This window comes from Pelobates fuscus, chromosome 8 (genome assembly GCF_036172605.1).
Source record: "Pelobates fuscus isolate aPelFus1 chromosome 8, aPelFus1.pri, whole genome shotgun sequence".
Classification (NCBI taxonomy): Eukaryota; Metazoa; Chordata; class Amphibia; order Anura; family Pelobatidae; genus Pelobates; species Pelobates fuscus.
Genome location: NC_086324.1, coordinates 142,714,784 through 142,736,154, shown reverse-complemented (window position 1 = coordinate 142,736,154; position 21,371 = coordinate 142,714,784). Strand labels below are relative to the sequence as shown.

General features: G+C 44.9%; 2 protein-coding genes across 3 annotated transcripts in view; one reads left to right on the top strand and one right to left on the bottom strand.

Moving 5' to 3' along the window:
- Positions 1–3,079, bottom strand: part of DCUN1D3 (defective in cullin neddylation 1 domain containing 3) — a 28,272-nt gene extending 25,193 nt beyond the window's left edge. Inside the window, exon 1 of the mRNA XM_063428893.1 lies at positions 2,953–3,079. Coding sequence (XP_063284963.1) covers positions 2,953–2,981 — 29 coding nt within the window. The 5' untranslated portion in view covers positions 2,982–3,079. The remainder of the gene's footprint in view (positions 1–2,952) is intronic.
- Positions 3,080–3,161: 82 nt separating this feature from the next.
- The window catches only part of LYRM1 (LYR motif containing 1), a 46,784-nt gene continuing 28,574 nt past the window's right edge, over positions 3,162–21,371 (top strand). Inside the window, exon 1 of one of the 2 annotated variants that reach the window (XM_063428891.1) lies at positions 3,162–3,516. The gene's annotated coding sequence lies outside the window, so the exon portion shown is untranslated. Of the gene's footprint in view, positions 3,517–5,378; positions 5,411–21,371 lie in introns of those variants that run through there. The other variant, XM_063428892.1, reaches the window with a different exon arrangement.

The following is a 21,371-nucleotide window of genomic DNA, read 5'->3' as shown; positions in this document are numbered from 1 at the left end:
TGCCTTTTCAGAAAAATGCAGTGTTTACATTGCCTCTAGGGACACCTTCAATTTGCCACTCCTCAGATGGCCACTGGAGGTGCTTCCTGGGTCCGTGCTGCCGAAAAAGCAGCCCTGATGTTCAACGTCCCCACACTCTGCATGGAGACACAGAATGTCCCTCATAGAGATGCATTTATTGCGCTGGAAATAAAGGTGTGTTTTAAACTTTTATTAGGGGTTAAGGTGGGGCAAGCCACTTAAATGGTGAGTTAAACACTGTAGGGTCAGGAATATATGTGTGTATTCCTGACCCTATAGTGTTCCTTGAATGGGACACTCCGGAACCATAAAGCATTTTAGCTTGCTAAAAATGCTTCGTGTTTCAAGAGTGTCCTCTTTTTTTAAATTTTACATTGGATACAAGCGCAATGAAAAAAATGCATAATTAAAGGCATGCATGTTTTCATTTGCAGTATATCAACCAAACAATGATTTCTGAATTTTTGGGGGGCAGTGGATTTCCCTTAAAACACTCCCGCGATGCAATTTTAGTTGTCAATATTTCATTTTGAAATACAAATCAACAAATCTAAAATTCTGATTGAAGAAAAAACAAAACACCTATGAATTTTCAAAATTTAAGTTTGAGTTTTCAATAAGTTTTAAAAAGTATGTACATAGCTTCTTCACCAATTCGTAGTTATGCCCCTTCTCAGTCTCTCCGCTCTGCCGGAGACCTTCTCCTGCCCACTGCTCGCAGCTTTACTGCTAACTCGCGCTTCTCACGGATGGCTCCTTTGCTTTAGAACAGCATGCCTAGCCCTATAAACTCTCCCCTAGTAGTCAATCATTTAAGAAGCCCCTCAAAACCCATCGCTTCAGAAAAGCTTTTGGCCTCCCAGAGTAACGTCTATTTTCAAACACATCTCTTGCTCTCTCTTTAAGGGCCACACTCCACTCTCACCTCAAGTTCTGCTACTTTCCCAACTCGTTGTTTGGTTGCTATCCCCCTCCATGCACTATTGTGTTTTTATACCCAAACTCCTCTAGACTGTAAGCTCGTTGAGCAGGGTCCTCCTCAAACTATTGTTTCTGTAACATTTTGTCTCATTGTCAAATTTCCCCCTTTATAATTTTGTAAAACGATGTGGAATAAGTTGGCGCTATATAAAATACCAAAAATAATAAATAGCTCACATCTTAGGGAGCAAGTACTTATACATATGAATATGTATACAGAGAAATAAAAACAGAAACCGATTAAATACTGCAGGTAATAAATCCTTAGACTAAACCATGTGCCGTGTGAACGTTTTTTCATGCAATTTAATAAATCCCTAAAATATTACACAAGGGATATTCCTATAATGTTCACATTTAACCATTAAGTGCAACTTTTGGTACTCGACACTGAATTTATTTAAGCCTGTCTGCAAACCCCTATTATACTCGAAACTGTTTTGTTCATCGCACACACGAATTTTGCTATATAAATAACATTATTTATGAGCTTGGGAAAAGATACAAAAATTTTCAGGAAAAATTTAATTTTGGGAGCCAATAAATGAGAAAATATGGGCAAACAGGGCTATCTGGATCCTAGGATGAATCTAGTCCTATGTGCTTACAACTGCATACACCTATATAAACACCAAAATCAATGAGTCGCACTAACCTGAAAATTGAATAAACTCTAATCATGACCAGTGTGTTTTATACTTAAAGGGAAACTCCAGTGCCAGGAAAACGATCCGTTTTCCTGGCACTGGAGGGTCCCTCTCCCTCCCACCCACCAGTTACTGAAGGGGTGAAAACCCCTTCAGTGACTTACCTGAGGCAGCAGCGATGTCCCTCGCCGCTGTCTCCTCCTCCGCGACGCTCCTCCCTGTACTTCCGTCAGCCGGTGGGCGAGACTGATCCCGCCAGCCCCTGGGTCACGCCGGACCCAGCTCCGCGCCAGCCCCTGGGTCACGCCGGACCCAGCTCCGCGCCAGCCCCTGGGTCACGCCGGACCCAGCTCCGCGCCAGCCCCTGGGTCACGCCGGACCCAGCTCCGCGCCAGCCCCTGGGTCACGCCGGACCCAGCTCCGCGCCAGCCCCTGGGTCACGCCGGACCCAGCTCCGCGCCAGCCCCTGGGTCACGCCGGACCCAGCTCCGCGCCAGCCCCTGGGTCACGCCGGACCCAGCTCCGCGCCAGCCCCTGGGTCACGCCGGACCCAGCTCCGCGCCAGCCCCTGGGTCACGCCGGACCCAGCTCCGCGCCAGCCCCTGGGTCACGCCGGACCCAGCTCCGCGCCAGCCCCTGGGTCACGCCGGACCCAGCTCCGCGCCAGCCCCTGGGTCACGCCGGACCCAGCTCCGCGCCAGCCCCTGGGTCACGCCGGACCCAGCTCCGCGCCAGCCCCTGGGTCACGCCGGACCCAGCTCCGCGCCAGCCCCTGGGTCACGCCGGACCCAGCTCCGCGCCAGCCCCTGGGTCACGCCGGACCCAGCTCCGCGCCAGCCCCTGGGTCACGCCGGACCCAGCTCCGCGCCAGCCGCTGGGTCACGCCGGACCCAGCTCCGCGCCAGCCGCTGGGTCACGTCGGACCCTGCTCCGCGCCAGCCACTGGATCACATCGGACCCTGCTCCGCGCCAGACACTGGATCACATCGGTCCCCGCTCTGCGCCAGACACTGGATCACGCCAGACCCAGCTCCGCGCAAGTAACTGGATCTTATCAGACCCAGCTCTGCGCAAGCCAGAAGATCACGTTAGATTCAGCGCAGAGCCAGTCACTGGACCCAGTTCTTTGCAATACAATGGGACTCTGAGACTCAGCTCTGTGCCAGCCACAGGATCACAGCAGATCCATCTTCCTGCCGGCCTCCTCCTACCCCCAGACCCTGTAACAGAGGGGTCCTCACAGTCTGTAAGGGGGGCCCAGCTCCCTCCCCCCAATACCGGGTCCCCCCAACCCCCAGCTCACCATGTCTGCAGTGAATGGAGCCCCCGCATCACTTCCTGCTCTCCCACATTCTGTCAGAGGCGGAGGGCCAGGGCTCCCAGTCAGCTGTCTGCCTGCCTGCGTCGTCCGCACCTCTCCCTCCTCTTCACCTCCTCCTTCACCCGTTGTGACGTCACGACAAACGCGACTTCCCCCCCTCCCCCGGCGCATATCATTCGACGCGCTGCCCCGCAGGCCGGGCTTCTCCATCGTTCCAAACACCGGAGCGGCAAAATCGTCTCCATGGCAACAGGCCAAATCAAAGACCTCGCTGCCAAGCAGCGTTATGGACAGGGCTCGGGATCACAACGCTGCATACCCTCATTATACCACTTTTCCAGCAGTAGTAATGATCGGCTAATGCATTAATGCAGCCGTGGGGGGAACATACGGGTCTCGGTCTCTGGTGTTTAGCGCTCTACGAAGAGCCTTCTCTTTTCTGCACGCTCGGCCGGAAGGGGCGGGGTTAATCCACCCACGTGGTGCAGCCAGCTGGAAGTGTGTGTTTGTGTGTATGCTGAGCCTGGCAGGAGGGGAGTCCCTGGGGTAAGGACAATGGCTGGGACCATGCTGGGGGTGGGAATGCTGGGTATTGTTATCACTGGCACACAGAGGGTCATTGTGTCTGGGGCTCTGCCTCCTGTGTACCCTGTGTGAGATCTATTAACTGCTGGAGACAGCAGCCATGCTTTGTAATGCAACTCCTTAACCCCTTAAAGACCAAACTTCTGGAATAAAAGGGAATCATGACATGTCACACATGGGGTTAAAGGGGCACTGCAGGCACCAACGCAACTATTTTAGACATATTTTGGTCTCAATAATAACCCCCTTTTTTTCCTGTAAATACATGTTTTGTAGCATTTTCATGTTCTCTGCTCCATTGTGAAATACTCCTATTCTTGCTGTTATTTTGTACTTGGGTGCATGATGCCATAGATTTATTTTTGGCCCTCCCAGCCTGCAGTGTTTCTGCAGTAACACAGGTGGTCTATGACTGCAGGAAACACATAAAATTATTCAGGAAATTGTAGAAAAAAAAAATTACTTCAACTTCCTGAAGTCCCTACTGTACAGGGAATTATTGGATAAAGTCCGCATTTGAAAAAAAAAAGAGCATTTGATTGCATGATCACTTGGTAATTGTTTTGAGCGGTACACATGTGCAGTTTATGTAAAAGCTTGGAAATTATTGCAGATGCTACAACTTCAAATGTGAGTAAACATATTTTATAGAGATGGATAGGTTTCTAGCACGTATTGTCTAAATGTGGAAGGCAGCTTGAACAACCCTTTCCAGAGTTTATCCTATCTAGTTGCTGATGTGTAGTAGAGAGAATAAAAATAGGGAGCAGCACCTTGATGAAGTCGTCAGGCCCAAAAGAATATGAGATTTAAAAAGAGGACAAAAATGGAAAATGTAGTGCAGTGAGTACTTTTGGTGTGGTAAAAAGGGAAGAAATAGACTTAGTGTTTGGAGCTATTGACTAGCTCTTAGTATAGCACTTGGGCAGTAAATTGCAGCCTATGGATGTAGGTCTGTTGTCTTGGTTCAGTAGGGTATGAGTAAGACAGGTAACGTAAACAAAAACACTAATATAGTGCAGTATGTCCGAGTTCAAGTAGTAAATAAAATTTATATAAATGCGCACTCACATTTGACGGAACATCCAAGATGGCTCCTTATGTATGGCAGTATAACATGTTACATATAAGGTAGAGGTAAAGTACAGTTTGCACAGATTTTGGTTTTTAGCTAGGCTGAGAGTGTTTGACACTCTGGGGTAGCCGTCAGCCATTTCATATCCACTCACTGATAGAGAGTGGAAGCATTCAGGCAGGCGCTCAGCTCACCTTATTGGCCACAGGAGAAAGGATTTCTTTGATAGATAACCTACCTTTAGAGTAGTGCCCATTGTGGCATATGGGGATAGGTTTATTTTATTTGTAGAGATTGTGTTAAAAGCTTGAAGCTGAAAACAATTTACTTGGGCTTCTCATATTTTTTTTTTTGTTGGTTAAACTTATTTACATATATTTTTTCCTGCTTACTATCTGTAGAAATCAGTGATATACCAAAAAAAGAATTTCTTTCTAAGAGCTGTTAAAACCGCATACTTTGCAGTCAGGTAGTGAAATCTGTACTAAAATGTTTTTTACACTCAAAGACTGACTCAAAATCCTGCTTATGGTTACGTTCTAAGTGCTTTATAAAGCATCCTTTGCAGTCAGGTAGTGAGATCTGTTTTAAAGATCTTTTTGCTCCAAGACTGACTCAAAATCCTTCTTACATTAAGTTTTTTGTAAGAGCTTTTATAAGAAACAGCATCCATTGCAGTCAGGTAGTGTTTTGTTTATTTTACCAACCAACAACCATAATTTTTTTACATCTGGTTAAAACAAGGAACTATCAAGAGAAAAAGCATTACTACTTCTACCTGTACATCACTTATAGAAACTGAGAAGAAAGATACAAGAAATCAAGAAAACAGGTCAGAAATAGTTGAATCTAGTGTTCCTCAAATATCCGAGACAAGTGACAAGTCAAAGAAAAGCACACAATGCTACCCAATCTTCTTCTCTAAGAAAATAAAATATAATGACAGCTACTTATCGTTTGGATTCACGAGTGCCAGAAATAAAAATTTTCCTCAAGCACAATGCTTACTTTGCAAGAAAATATTGGCAAACCGTTCGTTAGCACCTGCTAAATTACATTGTCATTTTGAGCAAAACCACCCAGAGTACAAAGACATTGCCTTTTTTTTTTTTTTTAAAGGATCACTATAGGGCCCTGACTCTATATTGTTAAAACCACCATCTAGCCCCCCTGGGACCCTCATGTCTCCATAAATATAGCAAACCCTTACTGTATTCAAGCCAGAAGCTGTAGATCTGCGTGCTGTTTGCCTAAAAAAACAAGCAGTCTGCTGACATCATCAGAAGTGGTAGCCTGATCCAATCACAATGCTTTCCCATAGGATTGGCTGAGAGTGAAAAAGAGTAGGTTAGGGGCAGAGCCAGCACGATTCAAACAGCCCTGGCCAATCAGCATCTGCTCAAATAGATGATGAATTGAATCAATGAATCTCTATGAGAATGGATGCATTTTAGGCAGCCATGACCCAGGAAGGATCTCTAACAGCTATCTTAGGAGTGGCCGGTGAAGTTATCACTACGCTGTAATGTAAATACTGCATTAACTCTGAAAAGACTACTCAATCTACTCACCAGAACAAATTCAATAAGCTGTAGTTGTTCTGGTGACTATAATGTCCCTTTAAGCGAAAGCTTCAGGAGTATCATAAGACTAAACAGTTTATGAGCAAAATATTTAAACATGATAATAAAAAGCCACTTATTAAAAGGTTTGTGCTACGGTGCAAATGGTTTTTCGGGGGTTCCATGATGTTGGTATACTTTGTCAAAGGGTTCCACGCGAAAAAATAATTGGGAACCCTTGCTCTATACGCTTTAAAATTCATCCAGCTGCTTCTGTCTTCTGTCACATCAATAAACACTAGTGACCCAGTGCCATTGAAACCCATGCATGCTAATGACTTCAAGGAACACTATAGTCACCTAAATTACTTTAGCTTAATAAAGCAGTTTTAGTGTGTAGATCATTCCCCTGCAATTTCACTGCTCAATTCACTGTCATTTAGGAGTTAACCCCTTGAGGACCGCTCACGGTTCAGGACCGTCAGCGGTAAAACGTGCGTTTGGACAGCTGACGGTCCTGAACCGTCATAACGGTCTGGGGCTACTTACCTGATCGCCGTCGGTCCCACGGCGGCGATCAGCGCTCCTCCTGGTCCAGGGGGACTGCCTGTCTGCCCGGGCAGTCTCCCCTCGGCAGATCAAGACCCCACGGCCACGTGATCACTCGATCACATGACCGCAATAGGTGTCCATATGTCTGCCTGCAGGGGGACTGTCTGTGCTGACAGGCAGTCTCCCTGCAAGTGGAAAATAAAAAATAAAGTTACAAAATAAAGCAATCGGTGTAAAAAAATATGTATATATATATATATATATATATATATATATATATATATATATATGTATGTATGTATGTATGTATTATATCTATATATAATATATGTACCGTATATACTCGAGTATAAGCCGACCCGAATATAAGCCGAGGCCCCTAATTTTATCCCAAAAAACTGGGAAAACTTATTGACTCGAGTATAAGACTAGGGTGGGAAATGCAGCAGCTACTGGTAAATTTCTAAATAAAATTAGATCCTAAAAAAAATATATTAATTGAATATTTATTTACAGTGTGTGTGTATGAGTGCAGTGTGTGTGTGCATGAGTGCAGTGTGTGTGTGCATGAATGCAGTGTGTGCAGGGCCGGTGCAAGGATATTTGCCGCCGTAGGCAAAAAATTTTTTGCCGCCGTAGGCAAAAAAATTTTTGCCGCCCCCCCCCCCCCCCATATGTCCTGACTTCCCCTCCTCCTCCCTCAGTGGTCCTTACCTCCCCACCCCCGTGTTCCTTCACTCCCCCCCCCCCCCAGTGGTCCTGACTCACCCCTCCCCTAGTGGTCCATACCCTCCCCTCCCCTAGTGGTCCTTCCCCTCCCCTCCCATAGTGGTCCTTATCCCACCCCCTCCCTCTCATAGTGGTCCTTGTTATGGTACTTTTTAGCAGTAAACCAAAATGTTTAAATGTCTATCTGTTCCTGTCCAAATCAATAAAATTAAATTGCGTATATACGCTGAAGTAATTAAGTCTGACACACAAGGTTCAGGTTAAAATAACTTCGAGAAAATTTATTGGCAAGTGATTAAAAAGCGGACGCGCAGGTCCTTTTAAGACACATTTTACGTCATAATTGATTATTAGAATATCAGCAAATAAACATCATTAATTGGATTAATTGTTAAGTGTCGGGATTAGTGTCCACCTATCAATATTATTAATTGGCTCAAAAAACTAAGTGGTTAGTCCCGTGTCCACCCACCAAGAGGTGGGATTGTTCTGGACACGGGTGGGGGACAAGGGGTCTTGAGCGTCATTTTACACGGTCGGTGATCTCAGGCCTCGTGGCCAGGTGCAAGGTCTCTTATGAATAGAACATTTCATTACTACTGTGTTCTCATGGCCTTCAAATTATACTATGTTGCAAATCTAAGGAAAAGTCAGCAATTCCTGTGTTAATCATGTCTTTATAGAAAATACAGTCTTTGTCTATTGTATTAGATGTGCTGGGAAATTCTGTCATGTAAGGTAGTTTTAAAATGAACGAGTTAGGTTATGAGGACAAAATGGAGGATTGAAGAAGTCAGGTTAGGAGGACAAAATGGAGGATTGTCACAGTATAAAGTTAAAATGGAGTTAGTGCAATAATTGAATACACGTACAATAAGGATTTTTAAATAATCCCACATCAGTCCCCCCTATGAAATGTTAGATTCTAAGAGATAAAACTTTATTAAGTTAGTACCAGGAAGACGTGTTAACCCAAAGGCACAGAAACCCCGTGGCCGCTAGCTAGGTGTTAATGCAAAGTGCAAGACTGTCCCTAGATCTGACCCTGATAGGCTGACTCATCCGTCAGTATGGCTCTCGAACACTTCACACCCATGGGTGTCCCATGGCGGCTAACCCACCACTTCTCCACACGGGGCCTTTACCATTCACTGACAGATGCTGTCCCTAAGCTAGTCCCTTCCTAGAATTCCTGCACTTTATCAACAAAAGGGATTGTTTGCAGCGGCAGACAGGGTGAGTTGATGTCTTGGAAATCTTGGTCATCAACTTCGAGATGGGTGAAAGTGGGTGCCGCTTGGTCAACAGTCTTCATGAGGGATTTTCTCAGACATGGGAGGATACAACAAAAGAGAAGAGCAAAGATAAAAAGAAAAATTAGTATAGCCATACCAATATGCATTAAAGCCTTTTGCCATCCTGTCATCCAACCAAACCATCTTTCCCAGGGATCTTGTATCCCAGAATTCCTTTTCAACTCTATAGACAGGTCATTTAATTTCTCTATGGCTAATGTAACTTTACCATTAGGGCCTGTGTTTTCTGGGATATAGGTACAACATGTCAAGGTGTCGGGCAAAATTTTACAAACCCCTCCTTTTTCGGCTAAGATCATATCTAGGGCCATTCTATTCTGAAAAGCCATTTGGGATGTGGCCTGCAATTGTTCGGCCAATCCCTGGAGGGCGTCTCTGGTATAATTAACAAAACGCTGTTGATTATAATAAATGTAATTTATCCAATTTAAATTCTTGTTTGTGGTAACTATGTCAAAAAGTGATTCAAATCCTGCAGCAACTTCATCTCTTGCTTTAAATTCATTGGGCACCCCCCTAGGCACCCCAATGGCATCAATATAAACATGAGGATCAAAACTTCCTTTTACTGGGGCTTCACGCTTAACCTTAGTGTGCCTGGACTCATGGGTGACGAGGTGTGTATCAGAGATGATATGTATAGGCATAATAGCTTTGGCCAAAGTACACTCCCCCCACCACTCTTTGTCCATTCTGGATCTTAGCTGTAAATCCCCACACAACCAGTAGATGTCCCCTAATGACCTGGTGTGAAACTGCAACAAGTTCATAGAGACACTCCTGTAGGTAGCACAATACCCCTTAGAGAAGTTACCCAAGAATTTACCAATTCCATCATAATTAGCATAACAAGTGTAATTACCTTTATACACGGTAATACCATCTGGGGGTTTGACATCCTTGGTTAGGAGAGGATACTCCTTTGTCCATGCAATACATATGGACCTGTTAAAATCATAGTGATAGGCAAAAAGGCTTAAAACACATTCCTCTATATCTACTGGCAGGATTAGAGGTACAGTACCCAGGTGAGGCCGGGCACCACCACACACATAGCATGCAGTCTTATTATGCTTATTAGCATTATATTTCATCCATTCTAACCATAAATTTACATCATTAAAACCTGTTTCAGCGGCCATGGTATCTTCGAAGGTGGGGTTAGCAATGGCCATCATGTCTTGAAAGGTCTGGATATGAGGTTTTAATGGGTTAGGGACCATATGGGTGGCCCCTTGCCACTCAGAAGAGTTGCACATATCTTTTAGGAAGAAATGCCCTAATTTACGGTAGGAACCCTTTTTCCAATACATTCCCATCACATACTGGTCTGCATCCGTTGGGCTTGGATGCTCAATGTTAAGGATTAATTTCATTGGTGTACCTCCCCCAGGCTTTCTCAAAGTCATTCTCTGGAGAAGGGATCTACCTTGATCATCTACTTTAGATAAGGCACTTTTTGGTTTGTAACCCCAGGCAGGCCCGGCATTCCATCCCGCCGCCCCCCAATGGTTACAATTGTGCCCCCATTGCTTGTCAACTACACAAACATATGGGTCTTTTGAATGAGGGATATCTCTGTAAATACTCTGGATTTGTGATGTGGGGAACGGGCATTCTACAATATCACAATAGTCAAAGGTGTAAGTAGCCACATGGGTGCATGATGAATTATACCAGAAGGTATACCCACTAATATCTTTGGTGATGGCTACTTGTTGGGCCTTCAGGAGGCTAATTAAGGAGAAGGTGTACCAGAGGTACATGCTTGTGCGGTATCTGCTTCCTCGGGGGCTGGAGATTTCTTGCAGTGGGAAGCGTGGATCCAATTTGGCCTACCGGCCAGTTTGACGGAGGTTGCGGTAATCAGGAGAACTTGGAATGGACCGTCAAATCTTGGTTCCAGGGTGTTTTTCCGCACAAACTTCTTGACCAGAACCCAATCTCCGGGAAGCAGGTTATGGGTACCTGTATCCAATTCGGGATCTGGAATTGAAGAGAAAACTTGGGCATGTATTTTGTTTAAGGCACTTGCAAGTTCAGTTACATAATCTACTAAAACATCTGATTGGAGCTGTAACTGCTGCGGATAATAACAACCTAGTCTGGGTGCTGTCCCAAATAGAATCTCATATGGGGACAGTGAATGCTTCCCTCTAGGTGTGTGCCTAACACTAAATAAAGCTATTGACAGGCTTTCTGGCCAGGGCATTTTCGTTTCTTGTGACATTTTTAACATTCTGGCTTTTAGAGTGCCATTCATGCGCTCTACTTTACCACTACTTTGTGGGTGGTAAGGGGTGTGGAAGGCTAGGGTCACCCCTAGAGCAGTCCAAATTTCTTTAGTCACTGTTGCTGTAAAGGCTGGGCCTTGATCACTTTCAATGACTTCTGGGAGTCCGAACCTACATACTATCTCTGTAAGTAGGCGTCTTGCGGTTGTTTTTGCAGTGATATTGGCCACTGGGTAGGCCTCTGGCCATCCTGAGAACATGTCCACTATGACTAGTGCATATTCATGGGGCCCACTCTTGGGCATTTGGATGTGATCAATTTGAATTCGCTGGAAGGGGTACATGGGCTTTGCCAGGTGTTTTGCAGGCACCTTGATTGGTCTTCCTGGATTGCATTTTGCACAAATGACACAGGCCTTACAGAAGCTGCTGATCAATGTTGTGATTCCGGGTGCTTCATAATACTTCTGTATGAGGGCGGCCATCAATTCTTTTGACAGGTGTGCAGGCCCATGTGCCCATTGGACAACTGCTGGATATAAATTTTTTGGAAGACAAAATTTGAAGTTGTTGTAATATACTCCGTCCTTTTGGACGGCTCCTTTCTTTTTCCATTTTTGGATTTCTTCAGGAGTGACTGCAGCTTGCTGTTCTCGCAAAATTCGCAAATCAGTAGGAAGAGTTTGCAGAGCAAAAATAGGGACGTCTTCTTCTTCTTCTTCTTGTCCGGACACTTCTTCATCCACTTCCTGCAGATCCCTGGCTGCTAGCTTAGCAGCCTGATCAGCCAAATGGTTGCCCTTTGCTTCATCTGTATCCAATTTCCCATGGGCCTTTACCTTCAAAACGGCCACTTCTTCAGGGAGTAGGAGGGCATCCATTAGCTCCTTGATTGCAGTACTATGTTTGACTGGTGTACCGGCGGTGGTAAGAAATCCTCTTGTCTTCCAAATTAGGCCGAAGTCATGTGCCACACCCAGAGCATATCTTGAATCTGTATAGATGTTGGCACGTTTTCCTTCGGAAATTTTGCATGCTGAAGTCAGAGCCTGTAATTCAGCTTCTTGCGCAGACATTGCTGGCGGTAAGGATGATGATTTGATAACTTCGTCTGTTGTGGTTACGGCATATCCTGTATGATATCTTCCTTCTTCATCAGCATATCTTGAGCCGTCCACAAACAGGGTAAAATCTGGATCTTGTAATGGATTCTCATGCACAGTTGGTAGGTGCACTGTCTCCATTTTCATCTGTTCAAAACAGTCATGAGGTGTTTCGGGGTCATAATCATTCACTATGACCAGATCTTGAAATTCCTTTTCTAGGAAGTGGCGTGGCCATGCTTCCAGAAGGTCAGTTGTTGGGTATTTGACAATACCATTTTCCTGTAGCTGTTCTTCATCCATGGTGGCCTATAGCTTTGCCATGGGCCCAAGATCATTCCATGACCTTGTCTTCAATTTGGTAACAGGAATATGTGGGATAGCAGTATCCCAATGGCGGTAGAGGTAGTTAAGTTGTTGAGGTAGTTGGATCAAGACCATGCTATTGCCTTCAGAGTCACAATAGAAATCTTGAGCAGTGAGCTTCACATCAGTCCAGTGGTAAAGCTCATCTTCATAGCAAGGTTCGGGAGTAATGTCTGGTTTGTACCACATGGTACAGAAGGCGTAATCTGGGCCTTCACAGAGAGGCTTCTCATCTTCATAAAATGTCAAATGTGGATGCATGACTTTCTTGATACATCCACAAAGCAGGTAAATGTAGGTTTCATCTGTGATAAATCCATAATAGATACCCCCCTCAGGGAGTGGAAGAAGAGTGGATGGGTTAAGAACTTGACATCTTTGGATGGAAATGTTGTCAGGTAGAAGAAGATGGCACTGGAGGTGTAGGTGTCTGGCTGGAGACACGTGCTTGAGCTGGACTTGGTTGATGATGGCAGAAATGTCATGAGGGGCCAAAACAACCAGAGGGTGGCCAAGGACCAGGTCTGAGGTTCTTTCTATGAGCTCTCTTGCAGCAAAAACAGCCCTGAGACAGGAAGGAGTCCCTCTGGCCACAATGTCCAGTTGACTTGAGAAATATCCAATAGGCCTCTGGCGGCCTCTTAAGACATTAGTTTGGGTGAGAACTCCTGTTGCGTGGCCTTGTCTTTCAGAGACAAATAATTTGAAAGGTTTTGAGTAGTCAGGTAGGCCCAAGGCAGGAGCAGAAGCAATGGCACGTTTGAGAGCATTGAAATTGTCCAGAGCTTCATTAGGCAAACAGAAAGGGTCAGACTTAAGTGCGTCATAGAGAGGCTGCATGAGCAGGGAGGCTTCTGGGATCCATGCTCTGCAGTAGGAAATGAGGCCTAGGAAGGCATGGAGAGATTTTGAAGTCCTTGGAGTTGGAATATCCAGTACGGCTCTTACCCGGTCCCGAGTAAGGTGTCTGGTACCTTGAGATAGGCAATGTCCAAGGAAAATTACTGAGGGTTGGCAGAACTGTAGCTTGATGAGCGAAGCTTTGCATCCTTGTTCTGCCAAATAACAAAGCAGACTAATTGAGCACTTTTCAGTAGTGGGTATATCATCTCCACAGAGCAGCAAATCATCCACATACTGGAGCAGAACAACTTCTGGGTGCTCAACTTGCCATGGGTCAAGGATGGTGGCCATGGCCTTTGCAAATTGACTTGGTGAATTTTGTGCCCCTTGGGGCATGACAGTCCAGGTATACTGTTGCATCTCATGAGTGAAAGCAAACAGGTATTGGCAGGATGGGTCCAGTGGGACACTGAAAAGGGCATTTGCTAGGTCAATGACTGTGAAAAATTTTGCAGATGGTGGGACTCCAGAGAGCAGAGTATGGGGATTTGGTACAAGAGGGGTGTCCAGGACGGTAGCTTCATTGACAGCACGGAGATCCTGAACCATCCTGTACTTCTCTGGCTCACCTTTTGGAGTTTTCTTTTTCACAGGGAATAATGGGGTGTTGCATTCAGATTTACATTTTACCAGGGCACCCTTCTCCAAGAGTGCCTTGATGTGGGTAGAAATGGCAGCAGCCTGTGCTGGTTTTAATGGGTATTGCGGTTTTCTTGGTAATTTAGCTCCTGGAATAAGCTTTACCACCACAGGGGGAACATTTAGGTGACCTATGTCCTCTGGGCCTGAGGACCATAACTTGGCAGGCACCTGTGTTTTTAATGCCTCTGGGAAATTGGACCTTAATTCTGCTGCTTTCTCACGGGGCTTTTCTAAATGCAGCATTAGAGGCAAGGAGCACAAGGCTGAGGTGTCTGATTCAGATAGAGGTGTGGACATTTCTACCTGCCCATCCGGGGTGAAGGTGATGGATGCTTGCAGGCGTGAGAGAACATCAGCACCTAACAGGTTAATTGGGCATGTGGAGGATACCACAAAGCGAGCAAGCAGGCTAGAGCCAACTCGTAATGGAGTTGTTAAAGGGCTATGTCTTGGCTGGCCATCTACTCCAACACAAGAGACATCAATATTTGACAGAAAGGATGGGTCTGGCAGGTCTTGTTCTCGCAGAACACTACGGGCTGCACCTGTGTCAACTAGAAATGTGGTAGGGTGGCCTTCAATGGGCAAAGTCACTGTGGCAAGTGGCCCCCCCTTATCCCCTGTAGACACTGCCATTACAGGGGTTACAGACACAGGCTTGCCAATTTCCTAATCATCGGGTTCCTCAATTATCGGAACCTCTTTCTCGGCCTTGGGGGCCGGGGCAGGCCTGGATGGCTTTCTTGGCTCTCTCTTGGGTTCTGGGCAATCACTTTTAAAATGCCCCTTGGCCTTACAATTAAAGCAATGGCCATCCTCCGGTCGGACGCCCTTGGGAACAGGGGCAGAGCGGGAGACCATGAGAGGAGCTGAGGTGGGTCTTCTTGGGGTCTGAGCAGATTCTAACCCTCTGGCAACTAAGAGCAGGGTATCCAGAGGAACAACCTTATATTCTGGGCGGGCAGCAATAATTCCCTTGCGTATAGAGTCTTTAACACCTTGGACAAACGCACCAGACAACATTTGTGAATGAATCTTGTCAGTAAGATCAAACCCCAAATCTGTAAACATTTGATACAGTCTTGCATGAAACCTTTCCACTGATTCTCCTTTATCTTGAATAACATCAGTAAGGCCAGCAGCCTGATCTGCAAGTTTGTCCTTAGCCCATTCTCTTAATTGGGTGCAAAAAGTTACTCCAGAGGGGTAATCAACGTCACTGCTGAGCAGATCTGTACTGAGGTGTCGGGCCATACTCGGCCAATATGCATCCCCTGCTTTAATAGCACAAATGCTCAGTAGATCACGCCATGCGGCGGAATAAGTCTTTTGAATTTGAACTATCCCTCGGTAGAAGGGCATAGGCTGCTTTTCTGGGTCAGGGAGTGATTTCATTAAAGCACTAGCTTGAGTGGGGTTGAAAGCAACATATTTAGGAGGGGCCCGTTCTCCCCGACCCTTGTGGCCAAAGGGGTCATCGATAGAACGATGAGCTGAGGCTCCCGCAGCAACCTCCGATGAGACATGGGACACCCTGTCCTCCTCCTCATCATCGAACTCTATGATATTGGCTCTTTTACGCGGTGCAGGGCCCGCGTGAGGTGAAAGGATCGGGGGTTGGGAATGAGCCCCCGATGCAGGGGTGGCCAGCGAGTCATAACCTGGGGACAGGTAATCACCGGGGATTACCGGCATCAGGGCTGAACTGGGGGCCGCCATATTGGAGGCGGGGAAAGGAGTTGCATTAGGATTAAGGGAAGAAGTGGCGGCCATGTTTGATATGGGCACTTCCGGGGCAGACTGAGCCGGACTGGGCATGACCGGAACCTGGGGAGTGGCTTGGGGAAAGGGAGGGTAACCGGGGTAGGGCAGGGCCATGGGATATGGGAAGGGGTAGGGCCAGGCAGGGGAGGGCAGGAGAGTAGGGTGGGTGGGTACATTTAAGGAGGTAGGATATTGGACTGGGGCGGAGCTGGTTATGGGAGGAGACAGGACGGGATTGGTAGGGATGGATGCAGAAAGAGGAGGGGTAGTTAGTTGGGCGGGTGCTGACGGGAGGGGATTAGCCATGGAGAGGGATTGCAGGGAGGAAATGGCAGATGAGATGTTAGGATTAGGCATGGAAGGGAGCGTGGGGATGGCTGAGGATGATGGGACTGTTAGAGAAGGAGAAGGGGTAAAGAAAGATCCGTCAGAATTCAGGACCGGGCAGACAGGGGAGGTGATGGGATGGGATTCGGGAGGATCGGGAGTGGGGAACATAGTCAGCTGGCTATCACCTATTGCTGACTGAACCTTGGGGATAGACATCCCCTGGGCGCCATTTTGGGGCGCCGGCTGAGGGTAAACCCCAGCAACACAATTCTTATGATACACAAACAATTTTACACCTTTGTGATTTATCTCTTCCTCAACCCAACCTTCTAACTGAATAGCCTTCGCTACTCTGTACCATGCTTCAGCAGTCTTTAATAAACCATTGTCTGTAAGCTTGCCTTTCATTTCTGCCAGTAACTTTCGCCAACTTTCTGGTTGCAATCTTCCACATGAAGGTACAGCAATTTTACATACTTTTGCAATCTTCTCAACACCTTTAACCATTTCTTCACCCTCTCTGTTCTCTACTAAATCACATGCTAACCAGCCCTTGCTGGGCTTATCTAAATCCTGTCCCATAGTCCCTCTACCCCTGTACCAGCGTCCTAGATATAGAGAGAGAGAAGGAAAATTGAACAGGAACGTCTACAATGCTCGACTGCCACCCGAGAATCGTGGGACCTTCTCAGGTGCGTCTTCCCAAAACGTAGACCAGTCACTGAATCCGCCTACCCGGGGTGGTAGACACGGATTGGAGCGAGGTGAGAAGTGTGTGACCAATCACTTCTCTTTTAAGAGGAATGGGAGTGGATAGTATAATAATATAGAAAGTGTAGAAAAGATGAAAGGCAAGGAAAAAAATCCTTAGAGACAGACACAGGAGTACATGAGACTCCTCATTAAACAAACAAGACAACAATACAGTTGAAATACAGTGCATGCATCACAGTTCAAATGAAATCAACAGTAATTCCTTTCCATTACTCGTGTGCTTACTCCAAAGTCACCTCCCTCAATCCCGTAGTGTCTCCACTACCTACAGCCGCGGAAAACAACTGACACCGGTCCGAGTTCCGCCAGCCTCCCTCAACACAGCAGCCCACTGATAGTGTCTGCGCTACCCTCACCCTTGTAGTGCCCCTATAAAAACCCACTTTATAAGTCTCACTACTCCGTGGCGATGAAAACAGCAATGCCTGCCCGAATTCATCCACCACAAATAAAAAAATTGGAATGGCTCCAGCTCAGCGCTCAAAGCTGGAGGGTACCACCACTCTGCAAGCAGAGTAACGTGCACAGAGAAGCTAGCTAGGCTATCAAAGTGACACAAGAAGGATCCCCAGGAAACTATGAGTCTACACAATCTCCACAGATCCAACACACCTCTTTTTCCCTACAGCCCCAGCCACGAGGCTCCTAAAAGAGTTAAACAGGAAAAGATGACCCCCAGGAACACATCCACAGGTCAACCCCCCTTTTTCCCTACAACCACAGCACCGTGGTTCCTAAAAGGAGTAAAACAGGCAACAGAAGACCCAGGCAAATCCCCTCAGGTCCACCCCCCCTTTATCCCAAAAGGGGCAAAATACAAACAGACAAATATACTGAAGACCCAGGCAAGTCCCCTCAGGTCCACCCCCCTTTATCCCAAAAGGGGGAAAACAAGCAAGACAGAACCCCAGGCAAATCCCCTGCAGGTCCACCCCCCCTTTATCTCAAAATGGGGAAACAGGCAAACTATTCAAACACACCCAGGCAACAGATAGACTAAAATGCAGGTAAACAAGTGAGTAACGAGGCACCGGGCAAGATATTACCTGTCTTTGATGTCCTCCCGGGAAGCAGTCACAGACACGTGGACGGGTCAATCAAAGGGGCCGGAACATACCGGTGGCTCTGCAGAAGTCTCTACCGTGTACCTGGAGGTGATCAATCTCCTTTCCTTCCCCCTGGATTCCTCCGTCCACCCTTGTCTTCCTTAGGACGGCTCACCGGCCGGACATAGCCCGATGCCCCACGTTGGGCGCCAAGTTGTTATGGTACTTTTTAGCAGTAAACCAAAATGTTTAAATGTCTATCTGTTCCTGTCCAAATCAATAAAATTAAATTGCGTATATACGCTGAAGTAATTAAGTCTGACACACAAGGTTCAGGTTAAAATAACTTCGAGAAAATTTATTGGCAAGTGATTAAAAAGCGGACGCGCAGGTCCTTTTAAGACACATTTTACGTCATCATTGATTATTAGAATATCAGCAAATAAACATCATTAATTGGATTAATTGTTAAGTGTCGGGATTAGTGTCCACCTATCAATATTATTAATTGGCTCAAAAAACTAAGTGGTTAGTCCCGTGTCCACCCACCAAGAGGTGGGATTGTTCTGGACACGGGTGGGGGACAAGGGGTCTTGAGCGTCATTTTACACGGTCGGTGATCTCAGGCCTCGTGGCCAGGTGCAAGGTCTCTTATGAATAGAACATTTCATTACTACTGTGTTCTCATGGCCTTCAAATTATACTATGTTGCAAATCTAAGGAAAAGTCAGCAATTCCTGCGTTAATCATGTCTTTATAGAAAATACAGTCTTTGTCTATTGTATTAGATGTGCTGGGAAATTCTGTCATGTAAGGTAGTTTTAAAATGAACGAGTTAGGTTATGAGGACAAAATGGAGGATTGAAGAAGTCAGGTTAGGAGGACAAAATGGAGGATTGTCGCAGTATAAAGTTAAAATGGAGTTAGTGCAATAATTGAATACACGTACAATAAGGATTTTTAAATAATCCCACATCAGTCCTTATCCCCCTTCTCCCTCCCATAGTGTTCCTTATCCCCCCCCATCCCTCCCATAGTGGTCCATATACCCCCCCTCCCTCCCATAATGGTCCTTATACCCCCCCTCCCTCCCATAGTGGTCCTTATCCCACCCCCTCCCATAGTGGTCCATATACCCCCCCTCCCTCCCATAATGGTCCTTATACCCCCCCCCCCTCCCATAGTGGTCCTTATACCCCCCCCCTCCCATAGTGGTCCTTATACCCCCCTCCCTCCAATAGTGGTCCTTATCCCCCCCTCCCTCCCATAGTGGTCCTTATACCCCTTTTTTTTTTTTTTTTTTATTATTTTTTTTTTTTATTATTTTATTTATATTTTTTTTTTCGTCCCCCCTCCCTGCTTGATATATGGCAGGGAGGGGGGCTCTCCTTCCCTGGTGGTCCAGTGGCAGTTCAGTGGGAGGAGAGGGGGGCTGGCAGAGCTGTAACTTACCTTTCCTGCAGCTCCTGTCAACTCTCTCCTCCTCTGCGCCGTCCGTTCTGCTCTTCTATCAGCTCACACTGTAAGTCTCGCGAGAGCCGTGGCTCTCGCGAGACTTACACTGGGAGCTGACCGAGGTGCTGAACGGACGGCGCAGAGGAGGAGAGAGCTGACAGGAGCTGCAGGAAAGGTAAGTACAGCTCTGCCAGCCCCCCTCTCCCCCCAGTCTGTATTATGGCAATGCAAATTGCCATAATACAGACTCTGACTCGAGTATAAGCCGAGTTGGGGTTTTTCAGCCCAAAAAATGGGCTGAAAAACTCGGCTTATACTCGAGTATATACGGTATATGTATCATATATATAATGTCATACTAAGTGTATTTTTATATTTATATATACGTATATTAATATAAAAATACATTTATATTTAAATTACACACGAATATATACAATATATATAATATATATATGGTATATATATATATATATATATTATAAAATACAAATAATGTTAATAAAAATAAATAACAAAAAATAAAAATAATTTTTAATAATTAAAAAAAAAAAAATATATATATATATATATATATATATGCAATTTTATTCTAACAGTATTTTGATATTGATATATATATATATATATATATTTATATCAAAATACACTTAGAATGTAATGATATATATATCTATGAATAAATAAATAAAAATAATACGAAATATACATATGTCCATATACATAATTTCATAAATATACACGTAGACGTCAAATATATAAATATGTGTATACATATATATTAAAATTCTACGTGCGTATTTATGTAATATTTTTAGCTAATTAAGTAATTTGAATGATTGCAATTTAAGAGAACCTGCCTGTCAACCCAGGCCAAAAGTCCAGATAATTTAATTTGCTAGCACTGTATTTAACCCTGTAACTTTCTATGACACCCTAAAACCTGTACATGGGGGTACTGTTTTACTCGGGAGACTTCGCTGAACACAAATATTAGTGTTTCAAAACAGTAAAACATATCACAGCGATGATATTGTCAGTGAAAGTGAAGTTTTTTGCATTTTTCACACACAAACAGCTCTTTCACTGAGGATATTATTGCTGTGATATATTTTACTGTTCTAATACACTAATATTTGTGTTCAGCGAAGTCTCCTGAGTATAACAGTACCCCACATGTAGAGGTTTTATAGTGTTTGTGAAAGTTACAGGGTCAAATATAAGGCTTGATTTTACTTTTTTTTTTAATTGAAATTTGTCAGATTGGTTAGGTTGCCTTTGAGAGCGTATGGTAGCCAAGGAATGAGAATTAGCCCCATGATGGCATACCATTTGCAAAAGAAGACAACCCAAGGTATTGCAAATGGGGTATGTTCAGCTTTTTTTAGTAGCCACTTAGTCACAAACACCGGCCAAAGTTAGCGTTTTTTGCATTTTTAACACACAAACAAATATAAATGCTAACTTTGGCCAGTGTTTGTGACTAGGTGGCTACTAAAAAAAACTGGACATACCCCATTTTGAATACCCTGGGTTGTCTACTTTAAAAAAATATGTACATGTTAGGTGTGTTTCGGGGATTTATGACAGATTGTAACGGTGTTACAATGTCACTATTGATACATTTAAAATATATATATATTGAAACAGCAATTTCCTACTTGTATTTATAGGCCTATAACTTGCAATAAAGCATGTAAACACTGGGTGTTTTCAAACTCGGGACAACATTTTGAATCTATTTAGCAGTTTTTTTCATTAGCTTTTTAAAAGTCCAAAAACGTGTTTTTTTGTTTTTTTTTAATTTTTCACCATATTTTATTATTTTTTTTTTAATACAATATATGACATAATACAAATAATGGTATGTAAAGAAAGCCCTTCTTGTCCTGAAAAAAACAATATATAACTTGTATGGGAACCATAAATGAGAGAGCGGAAAATTACAGCTAAACACAAACACCA